This window comes from Drosophila kikkawai, chromosome X (genome assembly GCF_030179895.1).
Source record: "Drosophila kikkawai strain 14028-0561.14 chromosome X, DkikHiC1v2, whole genome shotgun sequence".
NCBI lineage: Eukaryota > Metazoa > Arthropoda > Insecta > Diptera > Drosophilidae > Drosophila > Drosophila kikkawai.
Window position 1 is genome coordinate 21303338 of NC_091733.1, and position 22151 is coordinate 21325488.

At 39.1% G+C, this 22151-nt stretch overlaps 3 protein-coding genes and 1 long non-coding RNA gene across 7 annotated transcripts in view; 1 reads left to right on the forward strand and 3 right to left on the reverse strand.

The window, feature by feature from the left end:
* Positions 1-22151, forward strand: part of DIP-beta (Dpr-interacting protein beta) — a 41988-nt gene that overhangs the window by 9224 nt on the left and 10613 nt on the right. The window contains exons 2-4 of one of the 2 annotated variants that reach the window (XM_070288600.1): positions 11971-12299; positions 13286-13428; positions 21184-21369. In XM_070288600.1, the coding sequence (XP_070144701.1) occupies positions 12035-12299; positions 13286-13428; positions 21184-21369 (594 nt within the window). In that variant the 5' untranslated portion in view covers positions 11971-12034. The remainder of the gene's footprint in view (positions 1-11970; positions 12300-13285; positions 13429-21183; positions 21370-22151) is intronic. The other variant, XM_017174461.3, reaches the window with a different exon arrangement.
* LOC138929116 (uncharacterized) lies at positions 3254-4995 on the reverse strand. 2 transcript variants are annotated; one of them, XR_011445552.1, is made up of 3 exons: positions 4713-4995; positions 3907-4642; positions 3254-3633 (listed from the first exon to the last, which is right to left on the reverse strand). It is a non-coding gene; the product is annotated as an uncharacterized lncRNA (long non-coding RNA). The 2 variants fall into 2 exon arrangements; XR_011445553.1 differs by having other exon boundaries at positions 3255-3633; positions 4271-4642.
* On the reverse strand, positions 5687-6454 carry LOC108079927 (axoneme-associated protein mst101(1)-like). Its single transcript, XM_017174462.1, has one exon. It carries the CDS (start codon positions 6452-6454, stop codon positions 5687-5689), a length of 768 nt encoding a protein of 255 aa, XP_017029951.1.
* LOC108079965 (high mobility group nucleosome-binding domain-containing protein 5-like) lies at positions 10671-21676 on the reverse strand. Of its 2 annotated transcripts, none has more exons than XM_017174527.3 (3): positions 21576-21676; positions 10860-11884; positions 10671-10800 (listed from the first exon to the last, which is right to left on the reverse strand). In XM_017174527.3, the coding sequence occupies exon 2, from the start codon at positions 11872-11874 to the stop codon at positions 10870-10872; it is 1005 nt and encodes a 334-aa protein (XP_017030016.1). In that variant the 5' UTR covers positions 11875-11884; positions 21576-21676; the 3' UTR covers positions 10671-10800; positions 10860-10869. The 2 variants fall into 2 exon arrangements, with proteins under 2 accessions (XP_017030016.1, XP_017030017.1); XM_017174528.3 differs by having other exon boundaries at positions 10687-10795.

Consider the following 22151-nt stretch of genomic DNA (forward strand, 5'->3'; position numbering starts at 1 on the left):
TATAATATAATAAATGCAATAAACCAGATTCATCAATATTTTTCTTATAATAATTGTACAATTTTCTTTTATTATAGAAATATTATTATATTCGCATCGACGCTTAGGATTCCCAACGGATTCTAGCTTAGATAAAAGGCAAAGTACCAAAAAAATTAGCAATAGTTAGCAAGTGGTCTGATGATTTGGGTTGCGCCAATGAAACGATCATAACCACAGCTGCTACTTGTCTATTGACAAGTTCTTTTTGTTGTTTTTGGCCAAAGTCGCGCCTTTAAGGTGTCTTTTTTAAGCTCACAACATTTTCCCTGTTCAGAAACCTCAAAAAATCTGCTAAAAATATAATCATCGTTTGAATGAAATAAGAACAATTTGCTTTTCCAATGATAACCCAATCCATCTCCTTGCGAATCCAACAGCAGCAAACTCAAATAAAATTATATACTTTCTACACAAAATGAATCTCATACATAAAATTTAATTATAACATATTCCACACTCATATCTTTGTTAATACACTGTAGAGCGGAAGGCCTCGGTAGCCATTGCTCATTATCCTTTGTTAACTTTTAGTTTATAACTATTAGTTAGCATTAAATAAATAAATAAATAAATAAAGACCTTTGGTCGATTCCAGGTATTTATGGCAAAATGAGGATTCGTAATCAATTGGCCATTCCATTTTCCATTTTCCCATTTCCATTTCCATTTGGCTTGGCCCTCTGTTGGTGTTTATAAATGCGAGTGAGTGTTCACGTAATATGGAGTAAATTCTGGCGGCAAATGCAAGTTCATTGCTTTTGTAACTTTTGTTGTGTTTTATTGTTGCTGTTGTTGTTGTTGTTATTGCCAACTGGCCACGAAATTTAATTAAAACGATTTTCCATTGGCAAACAAAAGTGCGGTGCGGCGGCAGTAAAAGCGAAATTCTTGCCATTTTCCCCCGGCACCATTTTTGTCTCGCGGTGTGGCCTCGTTTTGTCATTAATTTAAAAATTTGTCTGAACCCTTTTCAACTGACAAAATCGGGATATGCACGCCCCCTAAAATGCTGCCCCCAACCACACACACACACACACATGCACACACGCACACACACATATCCTTCTACACACACGTAGCTAGCAAACTTTGCTTTCGTTTGAGGTTTTCGCCCCTCACATCCTGGTTTTCCCTTTGCCAATAGTCGTTCTCGTTCTCCAACACGAAAAAGGATGTGTCCTTGCGACGTTGACTCATTGCATTGCACAGCACTCCTTCCACAAGCACAAACACACACACACACACACACGTAGGTTTCTACAGAGAAAGAAACTAAGGCAAGAAGTTTAATTCAAATTTAAAATAGACCAAGGATAAACCAGCTGAAAAATGATCCCAAAGAAGCTGGAATATCTCTTAATGGTAATTAAAAAAATTAAAATATAAAATGATATAAAATAAAGCAAAATAAAATAAAATAATGAAAAATAAAATAAAATAAATATTAAAATAAACAAAATCAAATTATAATAAAATTTAAAAAAGAAAAATAAAACATAAAATATAAAATAAAATAAATATAAAATAATCGAAATGACATCAACATAAAAAATTATAAAATAAAAAAAAAATAAATAAAAAAGAATTACAAATGAAATCAAATATAAAAATTTAAATAAAATAAAGCAAAATAAAATAAAATAAAGCAAAATAAAATAAATTATCGAAAAATAAAATAAAATAAATATTAAAATAAAGTAAATCAAATCAAAATAAAATAAAATTAAATTATAAAAATAAAATAAATGGAAAATAAAATAAAAAATTAAATTAAATATAAAATAAACTAAACTAAAATAAAAAATTAAATTAAATATAAAATAAACTAAATGAAATCAAAATAAAATAAAAATAATTAAAAATAAAATAATAATTTCAAAGAAAACAAAATAAAATTAAATTAAAATAAAAATTCTTAAAGCATAAAGTTTCTCCTTTTCACCAATTATTTCGTTCAGTGCACCTTTATCCACATAGCAACAAGTCAGCGAGTCATGTTTTGCTTGCCATTTGCCGAGTTTTGACCTCAGCCCTTGCCCCTCGCATTGAATGGGACTCAGCTATTTGTAGCATTTAATACATATCCGCATGCTCCAAGTGGTTGCCCCTTGGTTGACCCCTGCTGGATCCTAGCTGGTCCTGGCACTTGTCACTTGGCCACACACACACACACATATTTATGCATGGTGTTGGCTCCTGCCCAGCTCCCTCCTGCTGCTGCTGGCAGATTCTGGTTGATGGACTTGAATGCCAGCAAATTGTTGGGGACTCCGCATCCTGTCATCCGACAAAGGCAGTCTGGCATTCCTAAATCAAATTTTTAAAGACTAACTCGGTTGGTTCTTTGAATATGAAATAAGGAATTAAAACATACATACATATGTACATACTTATATGGCAAAGGCTCGGAGGAATTCAAAGTAAAGCCTTAAAATAATTATTTATTGGTTTAAAGAATACAAAAATACATTTCATTAGTCCAAGTTTCTTCAAGAGAGCTGAAGAACTTAGTTAAGTCTGCTGGTGGTTTCTGCTTGCTCCTCCCCAGCAGACAAAGAGCGGACTTTGTGCGGATGAATTCGAAAATGTCCGTTTACAATATTAAATACGGACAAAGAATCTGACTTTCAGCATTAGTTTCGCTAAATGCTAAAAAACGGACACGAAAACGTACAAAAAGCGGACATGTTTCGCAAATTCTCAGGATTATACCCGATAAATGGTCCGCAATCGAAATCTTATTCGGATTCCGAAAATTATAGCATTTTCTGCCACAAAACCCATGACAGGTGATTAACTTTATTATCGTTTATAAACCAGAATCGGACGTTTTGTCTGCTTGAAACCCGCAAATCTCTCAGTTTCAATATCATAAACGATACGTACGATGGGTACGTTCCTGGTACGTACCTGCGTCCCAAGGTGTCCTGACACTGCACTATTTGTACCTTTTCAGAGACTGATTTCGCTTGCAAAAGATACCCTTTCGTAGCGCGGCCTTCCACTGTGAGTAACTCGGTGTGTCTATCAAAATGACAGGTGTGTGTGAGTGTGTGTGTCTGCTGTGGACAGGTGGATAAACCAGCCACTAGCCAGGTGAACGCCCTACCCCACCCTGCCCCACCTGGCGTGTCCAGACGACAGTTAATTTCCTATTTGATATTTGCTGTTAATCTAATAAATTTGCACGTCGACCGAATCGACAGGCAACCAAATGAATTGAAAGGCAGACAGCTGCAGACAGGACATGTGACAGCGGAGGAGAAGCAGGTGGCGGAGGATCCATTGTGGCCACCCGCCCAGCGTAATCTCCAAATTAATCTCATTTAGCCTATAAACTGCAACGCTCCGCAAGTAACTCCCTGGTAATCCTTTTGTCACAGTTCATGACTCGCCAGTAGTTTCTCCTTTTCAGCTCCAAATCCAGCTCTTGGCTGGCTCCATCTGTTCTATCTCCAGCTGGTCCTGTCTCCGTCTCTAGCTACTTCTCCCTTTCTCCAAACGGATACCGAAAATGGGGAAAAGTGAAGCCAAGTGTGTGCTGCTCATAAATCCCATGTCCTGGGCACAAAGATAAGGCCAAGGAATACCCTGTAATTAAAGAGAAGAGTATTTATTTATTAAATAAATAAAAAAACAATACAAAAATGTTATGATCTAGATTTATAAGCTGGCTTTCAAGGTATTTCAACAATTATTAATTAAATGTATACATTGAATTTTTAAGTATTTATTTAACAAATACAAAAATGTTTAGGTATAGATTTTAAACATATTCAAGGCAGTTAAACAATTTAAACAATTATTAGAATTTAAATCTTAGCTTTAATTATACAAATCCCTTTAAAAAATAACCCAAACTACCTCATAACTGGAAATATCTGGGGGTCTTTTCGCAGCTCTAATAACATTTTACATTTTCCATGGCCTTTGGTTTGTTTTTTCTTATTTTTTCGTGGTTTCTGGCTGGCCTGTGTGACTTTGGGAAAAGATTAAAACTGAAGCTGTGCGGCTCCGGTCAGACAGGACCTGCCCATCCCCGAGCCCCGACCCCCTGCCACGGCGTCACTGCGTCTGAGGTCGGTCTATCTGTCTGCGGGTCTCGGGTTTTGGATGGTGGGGTTCTGGGGTTTGGGTCTCGGGCTGCCATCTCTCTGTTACACGGCAATTACATGACGCTGAGCGTGGAAAGCCGGGAAAAGCAGCTTGTGCTCGTTTGTTTGCATACCTGGCTAGCTGGTGATAACAATAATCCTTGACAAGCCATAAACATCTTAACGTCCTTGTGCCCCGCCACCATTTTGCATTTAGCATTTACCATTTACCATTTGCTATCCAGCGCAGACAAATAGACTAGAGTCCTGCCCGAGTCCTGGGGGTTGGCCTTTGAAAATTGTAAACCCAACAAGCGTTCTCTCGGAGTCGCAAAGTCAATTTGAATGTTTGTTCTGGGGGATTTGCCTTTTTTGCGTCCTTGTTCCTCTTGCTCCCAGTGCTGGCAATTTGTCCTTTTTTTCCTTTCCCCCACCATCAACGAGTCCTTGCTGTCAAACTTGGCCATGAATTGTTTGTTTGTTGGATCCATGAAGTAATAATATTTCTATAATTTGTTTTAAGTATTTAAGATATTTTATATTTTTATAAATATAAACTTTAACTTGAGACTGTACTTTGGCATATCCTTTGTATTAGATTTTCTTTCCAAATCATATGTCCTGCTCAGACCTTAAATACCACTTTCAGAATTAAGATTCCAGAACCCAAGAATAAACTCTTTCCTTTCTTTATTTTCTTTTCCGATTCCCAAGTCCTTTTCAACGCTGACAGCACTGGTCCTGCCTCACCCCTCCCCATGCCTCACCGCTTTCCTTCCCTCGGGTCATGACCCTTGAATAAGCAGCTAATTCGTTTATTATTTTTATTGTTGCGTTGACATTATTTACGTAAGCTGCTTGTCAGCTTTTCACTTAGACTGCGGCAGCCGGGATCCAAGGATAAAAACCAAAGGGGGGAGGGCCAAGAAGGCGAAGAGAGAGCGAAGGATATAAGACGAAAGGACCGTAGGCGGAAGGCTCTTCGCGTCGGAGACTTTATTATATTCATTTCCATTTTATTTGCCCATTTACAAGTTTCAATCTTTATGCCTTCAGTTTGCTACCGACCTCCCTTGGCCAGGTTGCTCCTTGGTCCTTGAATGTCGTGTCCGGAGTTATGCCTTTATTTGGCACTTGACGGCAATTGCCTTCGTCCTGTAACCGAGCCAGCTTGGTCGCTTATTGACTTGGCTCCGGATGGAGCTATTGAGAGGGATTATTAAGGATTACGGATCGAGGATTGCGGATTGTGAATTGAGGGGGTCTGGGAGGAGCTGAGGAGGGATGGCTGAGCAGCCAGACTGTACCTGTGTCCAGGGGTTCCTCGAAGCTAAGAGATATCCAAGGGTTTTATGCCTTATCAGCTTCTCTTCCTGGTGATAATCATTGTCCTTGCAGGCCTGGAAACTGCAGCTTCAAGAGGTTTTCACCTTGTTAATGGTGATTTTCCCCATTCTATATATTGTTTTAAAGTATAATTCATCCAAAATTACAAATTAAAATATGAATTAATTACAAAATATTAACAAACTCAAGAAATTAATAAGAATTTAATTGCGAATGTGTGAACGCCTGCGCTTGAGCAGAAAATCCTTCACGGTCTTTAGATCCTCGCGTTTGAGCTTCTTAATCTTTGGCACCAGCTTGCGCAGCAAGTCGCTCCTTTGCCTGGCCTCCACGGCAGCACAGTTGGCCTTTTTGACGCTCTCGCGGATTTTTTTAAGCTCCGCCTGGGCCTGCTTCATGCATTTCTTCAGCTCGACCAATCGCCGCAAGGCTGCCTGCAGGAGCTTCTTCTTCTCCGCCTCCTCCTGCTGGGCAAAGGCCGCCAGGTATTTGATGTCCGCCCGGGTGCTGCGCGACTCCTTGTACATGCGAATCATATTTTTCAGGCCCTGCCGTGTGTTGTCCCGTATCCACAAGGACCTCTTGAGGGTGCATATGGTGGCGGCAATGGCCCGCTTGCCCTCCTCGATGGCCTTGCGATTCTCATCCAGGCGCTTGGCTAAAATGTCCAATTGATGCTTCTTACCGGCCAGAACCTGGGTGGCCGCTTTGGCCGCCTGCTGGGCGCGTTCCGACAGCATTAGCTTGACCTGCTGACTGGCCGCCTCACCGGCATCCGTCTGGGCATCCAAAGCCGCCTTGGCAGCCTTGGCCGCCTCGGCAGCCACCTGGGTGGCCTTCTCGAGGTTGCTTTTGCAGAAGGACATGCGGGGCGAGTAGCGTTCGCAATTGAACGTGGCCGTGGTTATGCCCCCCAGCAGGAGACTGGCCACCAGCAGGATCGTTATCGGCATCAGGAATAACCAACACATCTTGATCTAAAAATATAAATCTCACAATAAAGATGGAAGGCAATCCAATATGGGATTGAAATTGAAAGATGCGGCAGCTCTGTGATATTTTTTCTTGAAGTTTTCAAGGAGTTCTTGGATCTTCAAACGAATTTTATAAACTAAAACCTTTAAAGACTTATTTCCCCTTGAAGGAGCTGGAAAATAGATTCCAGAGAGAGGAGAAGCTTACTGGCTCAATTACGAAGATTTGCTAAAGAGCTTCAAACACTTGAGTTCTCAAGAGTTTTCTTTTCTGCTTACCAATACCGTTAGCAAATCCTTTGCCTACTTTTCGATCTCAAAGCTTTATTTCCCCCGTTTCCGGTTTCCCGGGCCATCTTTTTTTCCCTCTTTTTTATACGTATTTCATAGCGAGGCACTTTTCCACTTGAGTGCACTGGCACACACACACACACATAGCATAACTAAGGATAACTAAGGATCAGGCCAATACGCCAATTGTCCTGCCAGCAGCAAGTCCCAGACACAAAGAGAAAATGTGGGAAATAAATGTCATAAATAATATAAATTTCAATTAAATTATTTATTTTTTATATATTTATGTTATTTTAATTGTTCAAGACTTTCTTGAAGAATTTATTTCAATTTTCTGGTTCCCCTTAACTCTTTCTCTCAGTGTGTTTGCCGGCTCAATGGCCGCCAGGTCAGGTTGGTAAAGCAAAAGCGCTCAATTAGACCGCAAGGCGTGGTGGGCGTTGTTTGAGTGTTGCCTTGGGGGCGTGGCATAGGCGGGGGTTAGGTCAGTTGCCAGTCATTGGGGAAGGGGGTGGAAACATGGGTGAAAGCTGGGACAGTGAGCAAATAAAAATATGACACGAGCTGGCATTTTTCCTGCTGGACCAAGTTGACACTCACGCCGCATTTTCCTGCATATTTCCTAGCTACCAGGGGCGTGACATTGCGAGAATGGTGGAGGGGGGATGAGAGGATGGCAGTAAGGGGGGGTTCTCTAGTGTGACAATTGTGCCGCCGGCCACACGAGGCGAGAATCTCTGGCCGGGACTGCTCATTTACACTTTGCCACATGTCCACAGTGTCTCGGAAATCTGTCGCATCAGCACTAAAGTCCCATTCCAGGGGCGGAGTCGGAAATCCCAAGCCAGCAAGGGGGGTGGGGGTGGGGGGCCAGTGGACACAGGGGCGGGTCAAGTGAAAAGGTTTAGTGCATTCTTGTGCGAGGTATCTGAATTTTGCAGGCAAGTGTGGAGAAGTTTAGGTTGAGATTTTTGGTTTCATAACAAAGGTAAGATTTATTTTTAAAATTATTATTATTATTTGTATTATTATTTATTTTTTAATAATTTATTTGAATATTTTATATATTTGTATATATTTGTATTAATTTTTAAATTATTATTATTAAATATTCTAATTATTATTAACATTATTCATTGTTAATTATTTTAATTATTAAACATTTATTAACATTTTAAATGAAAACTGCTAAGACTTATTAAATTATATAAATAAATACATAGATATTCGTAAAAATATATTTTATTAAAAATTTGTCCCATTATCGATTGCTTTGCCTTAAAATTCCCAACCGGTTCTGGCCACCGCTGAAATCAAAGTCTACTTATCGGCTTCACTCAAGCCTTTTCAAAGTCTTTTTCCAAGATGATTTTTCTTCATTCTAAAAATTTATTAAAATTAAATAACATGCAGAAGTACCAACTAGTTGGGATTATGCAGCAAAGACCCAGTTATTCCTATTTCATATGTGTGTAAGCAAATATAGTTATAGCTGTTGTTGTACAACCAGGGACCCGACCAGGCTACAAATGACCACGTCCAGTCCACACACCCCCAAAATCTCCCATGTTCGTTCGGTGGCGCCGCGAGAAGTAAGTTTTGCTGACCATGACAACGACCACACATTGACCAGAAATGTACTGAGAAGAGAAGATGGGTAGATGGGGCCAAAGCCAGAGGCTGGGGGAAATGAGCACGTTCCATGGGCCAGTCAATGGCCAGTTGTCATTTTCCCCTTGCCCATTTTGTGTGTGTGTGTGTGTGTGTGTGTGTGTGTGTGTATTTAATTCTGTTTACTTTCGAGGCAAAACTTGGCCCTATTCCCTTCGTGCATTCCCAAGTGTGTGATTTTAAATGTCAGCAGGCAGCCCAAACTGATTTACTTAAAGTTCCCAGCCAAAGAAAAGCTGTGCAAAGACAAGGCTAAATATTTTTGGTAACAAACTTACCTAGTTAGAAATTTGAGGGGAAATATATGCAACGGGGGAATGCCACTTAAGCAGCAGGCAAAACAATTAAATGCCAGCAAATTTCCGTTCACCTTTTTGCACAATCAGAAATTATATTAAGCCTGCAGTCGGGATAACACTGGCTGTAGCCTGTGTACTCCATGTCCCTGGAATATTATTTCAATCTGAGTACAAGCACCGACTGGGGAGCGAGGCGACCGGCAATATTTACTCTAATATTGAGTTTCAGCCATGGCACTTTGTTTCAATTAAAAGCCAGAGAGCCCCGAAAGGGCTGGAATTTCAGATTGGACCACAGGCTACCCAACGTGCTCCTGCTGTTGCTTCCCCCACCTGACCCTAATAAAATTTCACCTGCATGAGCCGTCAATTTGGCCCGGTTACAAAGTAATTTTTAACCATATTCATGCTGCTGCTGGCTGGGTGTGGGTGTGTTTGTTGTGTGTGTGTGGGGGGGATGGGGGGCAAAATCAATATAATATTATCATCGATAATTTAATTTGTCCAGCCAAGAATGCAACGAAGGGTAAATGCACTGTATTTTTGGATTTTTTTAAGCCCCAAAATTGGTTTCATCAACTCTATAGGGACCAATTTGGGAGTTGAGGAAAGGGGAAATGGTTTTTACTTCACACACTTGTTTTAAATTATATATAAAATATATTTAAAAATATATATTTAAGGAGTTGCAAGGGTATACAGCCAAAGCCCCTGCTTAATGGGGGTCCTGGAAACGAGAATCTCCGGCCCAGATCTAAGCCACGAAACTGGAACGGCAGGCAGGCAGAAAGTGCACAAAAGAAGCCCGCATTACCAAGGGGGTAAAGTGCAAAAAAAGGACCAAAGGATGAGTACCAAGTACCGAGCACCGAGAGAAGGAGAGAGAGCCAGGACACGGATAGATAGAACACGTATCTAATAAAACGCCTGGAACACACATCCACATCCACATCCACATCCACGTCCATGTCCTCCCCCTCCTCCTCCGAACACACTAATGTGCCTGCCGCCCGGCTTCGATCCAACTCAAATATTTGGGGCCCAGCTTTTGTGAGCTCATTAAATTTCGTCAATGTAAATATGTGTATGGAGGTCGAAAGAAATGGAAGACGGTGCCGAATGCAACACGTTGGTCCAAGTCGAAGGACACACACACACACACACAGAGACAGACAGGAGGAGGACAAAGACTGGGACAGGGACCGCCGGCATATGCACTTCCGCCACATTTCCTGTTGCGAGTCCTAGTCGTCCTGCGACTCGTCTCCTTGGCTCTGTGAATTTATTACGTGCAAATGTAAATAGCGGCACGTGCGGGCTTCGTAGACCAGCAATGTCCTGTCCTGAATGCAGCTACACTTGGGAAAAAATCCAGGCACTTTGCATCGATTAAATCATATAAAAAAAATATAAATGCAAGCATATATAAAAAAGAATTAAATAAATATTGCCTTGATGATTAAATAATAATTTAGTGAAAGTTTTAAGCCACTTTTTTTGCCTTGTGTAGTTGAAGCTTTTGCCTTTTCCGGATCCTTCTTCTTTGGCTCCTCCTTGGGGGTGGCAATAAAAATGTTGCCATCGCCAAACAAAGGCGAGGCAAGTCACAGTCACAGTCTGGCTTGGCTACGTTCCAGTTCCTGGAGTCCTGGGTCCTGGATACTGAGCCCTGTTGTCCTGACTATCTCTCAGTCTCTGTCAATAGATATTGTAGCTACAAGATACAAGATACCGCGCAAACACTGCAATATGTATCTAGAGATTATTTATTTCAACAAATTAGGGAGGGAATTACCGAGCAAAGATAGATAATGTGTCTAAAAATAAATACAAATAAAGGAAGAAAAAGGTAGTACAGTTCATTTGAGGCAATTAGTTGATGCATTTCGCATTTCCTTGGACCTCGAGTTATTACTTCATTAAATTATAAAACCAGAATTATTTTAATATGTGAATTTATTAAGTTGAAGAATGAAATGTGTGTAAACAATTATTTGTAATCAGTTTTTATCTTCTGTTGTTGTTTGGCTTCTCCTGGCGTCTATTTCGTATTCCATTTGGATGAAATGATCACCTTTTCTGCATGAAATGGTAATATAAATAATAATGCGGTTAGATATACCATGTAGTTGACTCACCTCTGATAAATTATTCCTTCATACGAGCCCGTTTCGGCTGAGGCTCTGCCTCTGAATCAATCTCCTCCTTATTCTTCTCGTGGTTTTCCTCAAAACAGTTGCCCTCTTGCTTGATCAGGATCATTTTTGGATCAATCCCAAGCTCCAGGTCAGCCTGCTCAACCGGATCCTCGTGGTTTTCCCCAGAGGGAACCACATTGGCCTCGTTGCCCTCTCCTTTCATAAGCCCTTCAAGAATAGCAATTATCTTCTTCATTGTCTCAACGAACACGTTCAAACGAGTCATTTCCGGCTCAGGCTCTGCCTTTGAATCAACCTTCTCCTTATCCTTCTCAGCCGAATCCTTATGGTTTTCCTCAAAGGATTTGTTCTTTTCAATCTCCTCTAAGACCACTTTGGTCTCCTTGTCCTCTCTCTTCGAAAGCTTGTCTAGTCCAGCAATTATCTTCTTCATTGTATCAACGAACACGTTTAAACGTGTCATTATCGGCTCAGGCTCTGCCTTTGGATCAATCTTCTTCTTCTGCTCCTCGTGGTTCTCTCCAGAGCGGTTAAAAAGCTCGACGGGATCAATCTCTTCATTGACCACTTTGGACTCATTGCCCTCTCTTTCAACAAGCCCTTCTAGTTCAGCAATTATCTTCTTCGTTGTCTCAACGAACTCGATCAAACGAGCCTCTCCCTCTGGATCCTCCTCTTCCTCCTTCTCAAAGGAGTCGCTCTCTTCCTCTGGATCAATCTCCTCCTCCTCATCCTCAGCCGAATCCTCGTAGTTTACCTCAAAAAATTTGTCCTTTTGCTGGATCAGGATCATTTGTGGATCATCCCTGAACTCTAGGTCAGCTTCCTCAGCCGTATCCTCGTGGTTCTCTCCAGAGGAGTTAAAAAGCTCGTCGAAATCAGCGTCCTCATAGTCCTCATTATACCTTTCAGTAAGCGTTTCTAGTATTATAAGTAATACCTTCATTCCATCAACAAACTCGATCAATTTTTCCTTAGAAGTTAGGCCTGACATTTTCGGTTCTCTAAAAGAAACATAATTAAGAAAAAAATGTTGCATAAATTAACCACTTATTTATCAAGTATCAATTATATTTTTTTTTATCCCCAGCACACATCTAAGTAGCCCCAGTCAATACGCTTAAAGTCATGCCCATCGAAGCGGGAACATTCTTATGATGAACATTCTGGTCAAGGAGAGCGGCGAGCGGATCGCCGACATAGCCGAAAGTTATAGCCGACTGGTGAAGGATCAGCGTTGTTATAATTCCCGTTCAATTGTGAATCCAAAGCGGTTGACGTATCGTCGCAAGCTGGCGCACCTTGAGGCAGCGGCGGCTGGTGAGACCGGAAGCGGCTGTGGAACCACAACCGGAAACGGAAGTGCAAGTGCCGTTCGCTGGCAATTGCTGGTACTTTTGCTACTCTGCAATTGCATTGGTAAGTGTGTCCAGTAAATGAATATAAACTAATCGAGCTCTGGCGCTGAAGCGTTGGGCAAATGCCGATAAACGTTTCTGCTTCGCTTTAACCCATTATCGATAACCTAAACATTGTTGAGTAGAGCTGGAAATAAAACCGATTCTATAATCGATTAATCGATTTTATCGAAGAAATTCTATACGTATGTAAACTCGTGAAAAGGTTAAGTACAAACTTAAAATCTTTGAATTATTTTTTCAATTACAATTTCTGCTCGTTTAGAAATCGTAACATTTCCGGAAATTGGTATTCTAGATTCAAATGGTAAAAAAAAAATCGGTGTAATTAAATGTATTAAATTGTTTCATATTAACGGTGAAGAATACCAAAGGGCTCATATTTAAATACAAATACATCGATAGACAAAATCATAAGAACCATAAATTTATAAATCTCTGACGAAAATCTATATTTTTATCGATTTTAATCGATTTACATGTATAATTTTGTAGGAAAAAATCGATTTATTTCCAGCTCTATTATCGAGAGTTGCGGCTATCGGTGATCGCAGCAGATCGATACACCGATAGTCCGGCTTTGCGTTATATGCTTGCTTGATTTGCCCGATTAGATCGATATCGCGTTATCGCTATAGATCTGAGCGGTTCGTTCAGCTTGATCTTATTGATTTGCCAATCGTTGACAGGCCGCTCGCTCTACACTGTCCAAAAAGACACACATGCAAACGCATACACTGGGAAAAATATTATTTGAAATTCCAAACAATATAAATAATATATAAATATCTATAAATGAATATTTTAGTTGAATTTCCTGCGACACGAATACAAAGATAAACGCATAAAACACTTACATCCACCCATAGCCATATGTATATTTGTTCGAAATTGTGTTAATTGTTCAATAAATGTCTCTTCTTCATGGAAATATCAATTGAAATGAAGATCTTACCGTTACCGTTACCAAACAAAACCCTTCCGTAGTGGCCGCCTTCGAGCCGGACTTCGTGGTGCCGCTGGAGAACGTGACCATTGCCCAAGGTCGGGACGCGACCTTCACGTGCGTGGTGAACAACCTTGGCGGTCATCGGGTGAGTGGTGACGGTGCGACAGCCCAGCCAGCCAAGGTATGTATCGGTTTCAAGTGCAGCGTTCGAATTCTCAACTCTTTCAATTCCGTGCTCGATTTTTTATTTATTTACTCTATATAATTCTCTTTGTTTCCGTTTCTGTTTTAGTTTTCGTTAGTTTATTTCCATTACGTTTTTACTTTGTTTCATTTGCCATTTCAAGTGCACAATATAATTGTTCTAAATAACTTTATACTACAGTTTTAAATGAATTTTCCAACTAAAAGGCACCAATAACAATAACGTGTTCCAAACTGCACCACAATTATCGCAATTATGTAACCCTTAAGCGCACCTATTCCCATATCCGTATACTCAATAGTTAACTACCAGTATAAACAGTATCATGCAATACATATTAACGATAAATAGCCATGCACATAAGATACATACAGCTGCGGCAAAAAAAATAGCACTATGACATATATTTTTCTTCATTGATTATTTGTTTTATAACTATTCATATATTTAACTTGTTTAAGGCTTTTATTTTTACTTTAGGCTCTAATTTATCGAAATACACTGCAAGTGTCGTCGATAATAACATGAAATTGAAATATTTACATTAAGAATGTGAACGTTGAACATTTTAGGCGGCAACAAAAATAGCACTATTTCAAAAATAACTTAAGAAAACGAAAAAAAACGAAAAAAAATACGGGAAGTTCTGGAATATTTGAATTCATTTGTATTCCTTATCGATATAGTGTATTAATATTTCGTTGTAAAAGCTTTGGCAGCAATGACAGCAGCACAACGTCTCGGCATAGAATTGACCAAGTTTTGACACCTTTCCCGTGGAATACTGCTCCATGATTCTTGAATGGTGGCCCAGAGCTCCTGATTAATCCTTGGTTTTGCATTGGAAACATATTTTTTTACATCAGACCAAAGATTCTCTATCGGGTTTATGTCTGGAGACTGAGCAGGCCAATCCATTAGGTGAAGCGATCTGTCTTGAAACCACTTAGGAGCTTTCTTGCTGGTATGTTTAGGGTCGTTATCCTGTTGGAAGACCCACAACAACGGTATTTCGTATTCTGCATAAGACAGCATCACTGTTAGCAAAATATCGCAATAGACATGTTGATCCATAATACCTTTTATCCAATGTATTGGACCCACTCCGTAATAAGAAAAGCATGCCCAAACATCCTATGGTCGGATGAAAGCAAAATCGTGCTATTTGGAGGAAGAGGATCTCGATCCTATGTACGGCGACCCCCCAATTCGGAATACCGCCCAAGTTTCACCTGCAAGACCATAAAACACGGTGGAACGAGTATCATGGTTTGGGCATGCTTTTCTTATTACGGAGTGGGTCCAATACATTGGATAAAAGGTATTATGGATCAACATGTCTATTGCGATATTTTGCTAACAGTGATGCTGTCTTATGCAGAATACGAAATACCGTTGTTGTGGGTCTTCCAACAGGATAACGACCCTAAACATACCAGCAAGAAAGCTCCTAAGTGGTTTCAAGACAGATCGCTTCACCTAATGGATTGGCCTGCTCAGTCTCCAGACATAAACCCGATAGAGAATCTTTGGTCTGATGTAAAAAAATATGTTTCCAATGCAAAACCAAGGATTAATCAGGAGCTCTGGGCCACCATTCAAGAATCATGGAGCAGTATTCCACGGGAAAGGTGTCAAAACTTGGTCAATTCTATGCCGAGACGTTGTGCTGCTGTCATTGCTGCCAAAGCTTTTACAACGAAATATTAATACACTATATCGATAAGGAATACAAATGAATTCAAATATTCCAGAACTTCCCGTATTTTTTTTCGTTTTTTTTCGTTTTCTTAAGTTATTTTTGAAATAGTGCTATTTTTGTTGCCGCCTAAAATGTTCAACGTTCACATTCTTAATGTAAATATTTCAATTTCATGTTATTATCGACGACACTTGCAGTGTATTTCGATAAATTAGAGCCTAAAGTAAAAATAAAAGCCTTAAACAAGTTAAATATATGAATAGTTATAAAACAATTAATCAATAATGAAAAATATATGTCATGGTGCTATTTTTTTTGCCGCAACTGTATATATAACCGTGTATATATAGAGCACTCTGCATATTAAACGCACCAATGCACCAATGAAACTAAAACAAAGGGACCCCCCTTCAACAATAACAACAGAGCAAAGCAAAATAATATATCGCATCGAATATCGTAATCGAAACGAAACGAATCGAATCGAATCGAGAGCCGTGGCATCAAAATAAATTTAAATAAACAACGCACAATTTGTGCGATGCGAAATCGAGACCGAAAAATGCATAGCTTATTGTTTTTATCATCGCATTATATTATTATTAGCACTCGCATTTAATTTATAACACTCACAAAGTGACTCCGGGGAGCCGAGGGGGGCCAAAGAGTTTTAAGCGATAAAAAGAGCAACGCAACTTGCACAAACACAAAAAACAAAATAAAATAAAATAAAATAAAATAAAATACCCTCTGTAAGCGATTGTTGTTAACAACAATAAACAATCGGCTGGGAATCGTTAAAAACGTAATACACAAAAAACAAGTACAACAATAATAAATGTAAAATAGCTATTATTCAGCGGAAAGTGGCCCTCGATATGAAGCCCACAACGCGTAAACAATGAAAACAAATTAAGTCATTGTATCGGCATGAATTTAATCCCTTTAAAGCCGTGGTTATTCCGCCAAAGTCACTCGTTCTAAGCGATCAACATGGGATTCAATGGGATTATTTGTGAAAGCATCTATAATCGGTTAAAACAGACCTGGCGAAGGGCTTTAACTTTTAATTTGCATGCTCCGATAAGTTAATAATAATTATTAATGCTTAATCGTATTCACTTGGCTTAATCTATTGTGCTTAAAATCCAAGGAAATGGAGTACAAATTTAGTGAGATTTGTTCTTAATAGAAAGTAGGAGTCTATAATGACTCATCTGGAGAGGATATATCCCTAATGAAGCCCTGCAAGTCTAAAAGTAACTTCTCTTTCAAGTTATACCAGTTATAAAACGCCTCTTTAAATTTTATAAATATTATAAATGACTTCGTCCTAATCTTAATCTTAATCTATTGTGCTTAAAAGCCAAGAAAATTGAGTACAAATTTTGTGAAATTTTTTCTTGATAGCTTCAGGCTTTCAGAACCCCAAAATAGGAGTCTATAATGACCCATCCGAAGAGGATATATTCAAAATAAAACCCTGCAAGTCTAAAAGTAACTTCATTTTGAAGGTCTTTGAGTCAAAACTAATCATAAAATGTCTCTTTAAATATATATAAACTTTATAAGAGATATATTTTGAATTCCCTATAAAAAAAAGCGTAACGAAAAACACCTGCTATCCAAGAATTTTGTTTTTATGGAGCGTTTACATCCATTACTGACTATGATTTTGGGTATATCAAATATTAATAAAGCCGCGATTATATTTCCACTTAAAAAGAAAAGGCTTAAACCAGGGTAGCCGGACTGTTGATACTCTCCCCTTGTTGGCCGCCTGTCAAAGAGTGTTAATCAACGAAATGGCATCATAAATAAAAACGCCATTTCATATAAATCCTTCGATGCTTCAATCAAACAAAAACAACGAAACCAAACAGCAGAGAGAAGCAGAGCAGTGTGTCCCCCTTTGTCATGTTATTTAAACAATAAATAAATACATATAAATTATTGTGAACATAATAAAATAAATTGCGTTGCCACGAGATGCCAGGACAATGGTGACTAACATCAAAGAGCCAGCGAAATGGCAGCGAATGTGAAATACACTCTAGCTAAGGATAATATTAAATATTCAAAAAAAGGAAAGGGTATTTAACTATAATATTGAGTATGATGTTCCTTTAATTGTTACTAAATAAGTTGGTAAAGTTTAAGATGTGTGGCCTAAGCTGAGGCTGAGTTCGGATGGGTTAGGATAAGTATATATCATTTACGTATAAAATTTATTATTATAAATAAGGGGTATTAATTTATAGGCATTCCGGTTCACATCAATTTATGTTCTTTTCTTATGCATTTTGAACACAATGCGATGCAATCCACTCAGCTCCTCTCGCCGGTTCTGCATAATTAAAGATTTCTTTTGCAGCAAATGTTTGGATGAATTTGCGAGTCGCGACTTTTGCGGCCCGTCGTCCATTTGTTTAACAAGGATGATGATGCCCGGGCCCGGCAACAATGCGAACAATGAGGCCAGGCACCAGCAATATCCTTGCATTGTTTCCATTTCAGTTACCTCTCTGTCTCTCTCTCTGTCTCTCTCTCTCTCTATAACGCGTCTCTGTCCCCCCCTTTTTCTGGTTTATATTTTCTTTTTTTGTACTTTTTTCTTCTTGTTTTTAGCCCACTTTTACTGTTTATATTTTTGGTTGGTAAAATGCAGAGGAATATTAATAAAATAAATTCAAGCGCACCGAGTTCAAACCGAAACAAACTTTGCACCATTTTCGTACGTCTATTTGTATATATACTGTTATATACATATACAAGGTATATGTCTGTGTGTGTGTGAGTGAATGTGTCACCGTGTGTGTGTTCGTGTGCTTTATGTAGTCGTATTGTCCATGTAAAGTAGTGCTGTGTGTAACTGTAGACTTACTTTATGACATTTGCTCGCTTTATTTGCATTTACATTTGAAAATTTTTTACAATCCATCCCCCCTCCCCCCCTTACTTTTGTATTTTTTCGTCTCTCCCTCTCTGTCTTTGTGTTTGCCCCGATTTTCCTCACAATCCGTTTGAGCCTTTTGTTAAAAAACCCCCCCGAATTTTACCATCCCGTCATCCCGTGAAGATCCCCAGATAGCCAGCCATCCCCATGCATTATCCAATAAATTTGCTTTATTGAGTAAATAAATAAAGAGCCAGTGCCAGTGCCAGCGCCAGCGCCAGCGCCGCGCTGCAACATCAAACGTTTGTTCCGCTGTCCAAGGGTATTTATTTACTCGCAGCCTCTCAACCCGGACCGAACCTCCTTCACCTCCTTCGCTATTGACACGCTCCCATAAAAAACTGAAGGGTCCTGGGGACGGGGGCTGGTGCTCAGCTGTATTGGCATTCCTGCTTATTGGATTGCAGCGGATCCTGGACAATGGGGTATCGCTTTTGGAACAGCTGTCGGAAGGACAGATAACAACGGACTAATGGCAAATATTTTCGCACTTTTTGCGCCAGAGTCGTGAACGTTATATCAATCGGGAACTACAGCCGTAGCCAGAATCCGTTTTACAGGATTTTTAGGTAGAGCTTAGCACTCACACAAATATGATGTAGAGGAGGGGAAAAACGGTTAAAAGACTTTAAATTTAAAAACAGATAGTAAGAAACAATAATACAGTGCTTTAAGGGGGTTTTAAAATAAATTTGTAATGATATTTAATATAAAATATATAAAATTAAACAGAGGAAATAATAAAACAAACAAAAACAGACAACTTGGGAATTATAAGTGCCTGTTTCATGCTAAAAACAATTTCAAATTGCTTTAAGGGGTTTTTTGAATAAATATAGAATTATATTTGATAAGAAAATATATAAAATTAAACAGGGGAAATAGTAAAACAGTTTCTCAATGCCTTTTTTCAGGCTAAAATTGTAGCTCCCAAAAAAAGAACTTGGGAATTATATGTATAGGTGTTTAAGGGTAAATGCGTTATTTTGCATGTGCAAAAAATTTAGCATTGTTTTACTAAATACTCAAAAAGTGTATAACATTTAACTGGGAGAATAATGGAACCTTTTCTTAACGTTTAGTTTTATTTTATAAGCCCAAAACTGTATGTAAAATACCCCAAAAAAAGACTTGAGAATTATAATTTTAGTACAGATTTAAGCCTTTTTGTTTGCATATGCAAAAGATACTAATTCCCTTCTTTTCCTTTTGCTAGCAATCAGTACAAGTTTATCTCTTGTTCCTTTCCACCATTCCCCGTTCCACATTCGTCGTTCCACGATTGCAAAACCCTTTCGGTCCGCACAAAAGCCGCTTAAGCCTATTAGCTAAAGCCCGTAGACTGCGCTCAGTCGGCACATCATAATGTTAATTAAAACTAGGCAGAGTGGAGAATGGAAATGGGACTGGGATTGGGGCTGGCACTGGGGATTACTGGGGATAGGATAGGTTAGCATAGGATATGACTGGATAGTTAGTGTTGCAACATTTTGCCTGCTTTGCATATCCCTTTCAGAGTCCCCCTCCTCCTCCCACCACCACCATTGCCACAACAGATCCCCCCGCCTTTGGCCCCAACGTTAATCCACTCTTTTTTCTAATTGTGCATGCGATGTTAATGCCAACTGATTAGCCGCTTCACAACGCACCGCCAACTGCACCCATTATTCATGACTCTTTTGTTTCCTTTCCTTTCGTTTCCTTTCTGAATATATATATATACATATACTATATATATATCTCGGTCTCTGTCTCTGTATCTGTCTATATGTCTCTGTATGTGTGTGTGTTGCACATGTGAGCGGCATTTCCTTTACTCTTTGGTTACCCCAAGAAAAAAGAAAATTAAGAAAAAATACAACAAAAAAAAAAACGAATAAAAAATATAGAAATGCATAAGAAATACGAAGCGGATGCATAAGCGAAAAATGTTAACTAATTGTTGAATGTTTCTTCTTCACACACACTAACACAAACTAAAATTTAATACCACATACACAACACAAAAACAAAAATAAAAAACCAAACCATTCGCCAAATGGCCAACGATGGACGCTGAAAACGGAAAACCGCAAACCCAATTCCACTAATTGCACTTGAAATATCCCTTTTCATATCCACCGACCATAACAACAACAACAACAAAAACACCGACTGGGACTCTAACAATCTGCACTCAATGGCAAACCACAAAAAAAAAAAAAAAAAAAAAAAAAATGGACAAAAAACAAATAACCGAAACCCCGAACTTGCAAAAACTTTGCGGCATCCAACTACTGCTTGCTGTGGAAAATGGAAATGGCGTCAAATTGCGCTGACAACTGATGATGCCCAACAACAACAATACCACAACTATCCCCTAACAACAATACACCAACAAAATACAACAACAAACGATTGAAACCATTGTCAATGTCAACGATAACGACACCCATGGGTATACTCTGACCAAAACCGCAAAATGCCACTCCAACGCACGATTCACCAACAAATACAACAAATCTTAATTACTCTTTAAAACGAAATTCCAATAAAATCGATAACGCTAACGAAAAAAATTCCAATAATTACTACTCACGACACCTATTCATTTGATTATCGATTTTTCTTAATTACGGAAATCGCTGAACTCCAAACATTCAACAACAACAACAACTATATCTGTTGTGGAAACTAAAACTCTGACAATGCGCGAATGTTGCCAATAATGACATTAACTAAATATGACGACGACGACACCGACACCGAAACTTTTGCGAACTGTGGCCGGTTATCAAACTGCAATTTCCAAACATCTGCCGGACACTGACGCACATGTACACGGCACACACAAACAACACTTTGACATGCAACAACGGCCAACCGTTGTCTTCATCAACACCATACACACACACGCATATGGCACACTCGGAAAACGGTGCTGTCATCAACTCAACAACAACAACAAAAATGGTCATCCCTTTATCCCCACTCCATTCACATTCCCACCGCCCACCGCCCACATCCACAACCATTGTCCACTTGCCACCTCCTGGAATACATCCGCCCGCATCCTCACCATCCGCACCATCAGGTTGCCTGGATTAAGGCCGATGCCAAGGCAATCCTGGCCATACACGAGCACGTGATAACCAACAATGATCGATTAACGGTGCAGCACAACGACTACAACACATGGACACTCAACATTCGCAGCGTCAAAATGGAGGATTCCGGCAAATACATGTGTCAGGTCAACACGGATCCCATGAAAATGCAGGTGAGTGCGTCAATTTTAATGCGTTATGCTTGTGTGTGTACGAATAACTCACTTGGGCATCGAACATATAAAGCACAAGAGCAGGAAATATTAAAATTAAAGAAGAAAATGTAAGAAAACCTAACCGAAAAATTGAAGTTTCCTCAAGCCGCTGCTTCTGCGCAAATCTTAGGACTAAAGAAATAATGGAAAAGTCAAACACTTACAGTAGGCGTTGCAGTTTATTCAGCTGTTGAAAGTTCCTTTAAATTCCCTTTTATGTTTTGTTTTTTTGAAGGCTGCGTGCTCTCGCTTTTTAGAAGTTTTTACCAAAAATAAAGTGAAGTTGGCTGCGCTTGCGCCTTACAGGCCAGAGACTGTTAAGCATAATGTTAACATAACTTCAGTGTTGTGAAACGATATATCCCTGTCGGCACTAAATAAAAAAGAAATTCGATGACGAGGAATTAAATATTATCGAATGATTTTTCTCTAACAAAAAACAAACAGGCTCGTTAAATCAATTTAAAATATAGTACAAACATATTACTTATATTAAACAGTATGCTCATAAAACGGTTTACCATAAAAAGGCCAAATTTTAGCCATATATTTAGCGCCAAAGATGTGTGTAAACAAAACAAATGAGTTTCGCCTTATATTAAAGCAGGAACATTTAAAAACCAATAAGAACAAGAAAGGCCTAAATTTGGAAAAAATATAGACAAAAATTCGAACAATTTAAATTTTCTTTATTGTAAATCCTAGCTTTAGGATAGTTATTATTTTAGATTTTTCTTAAA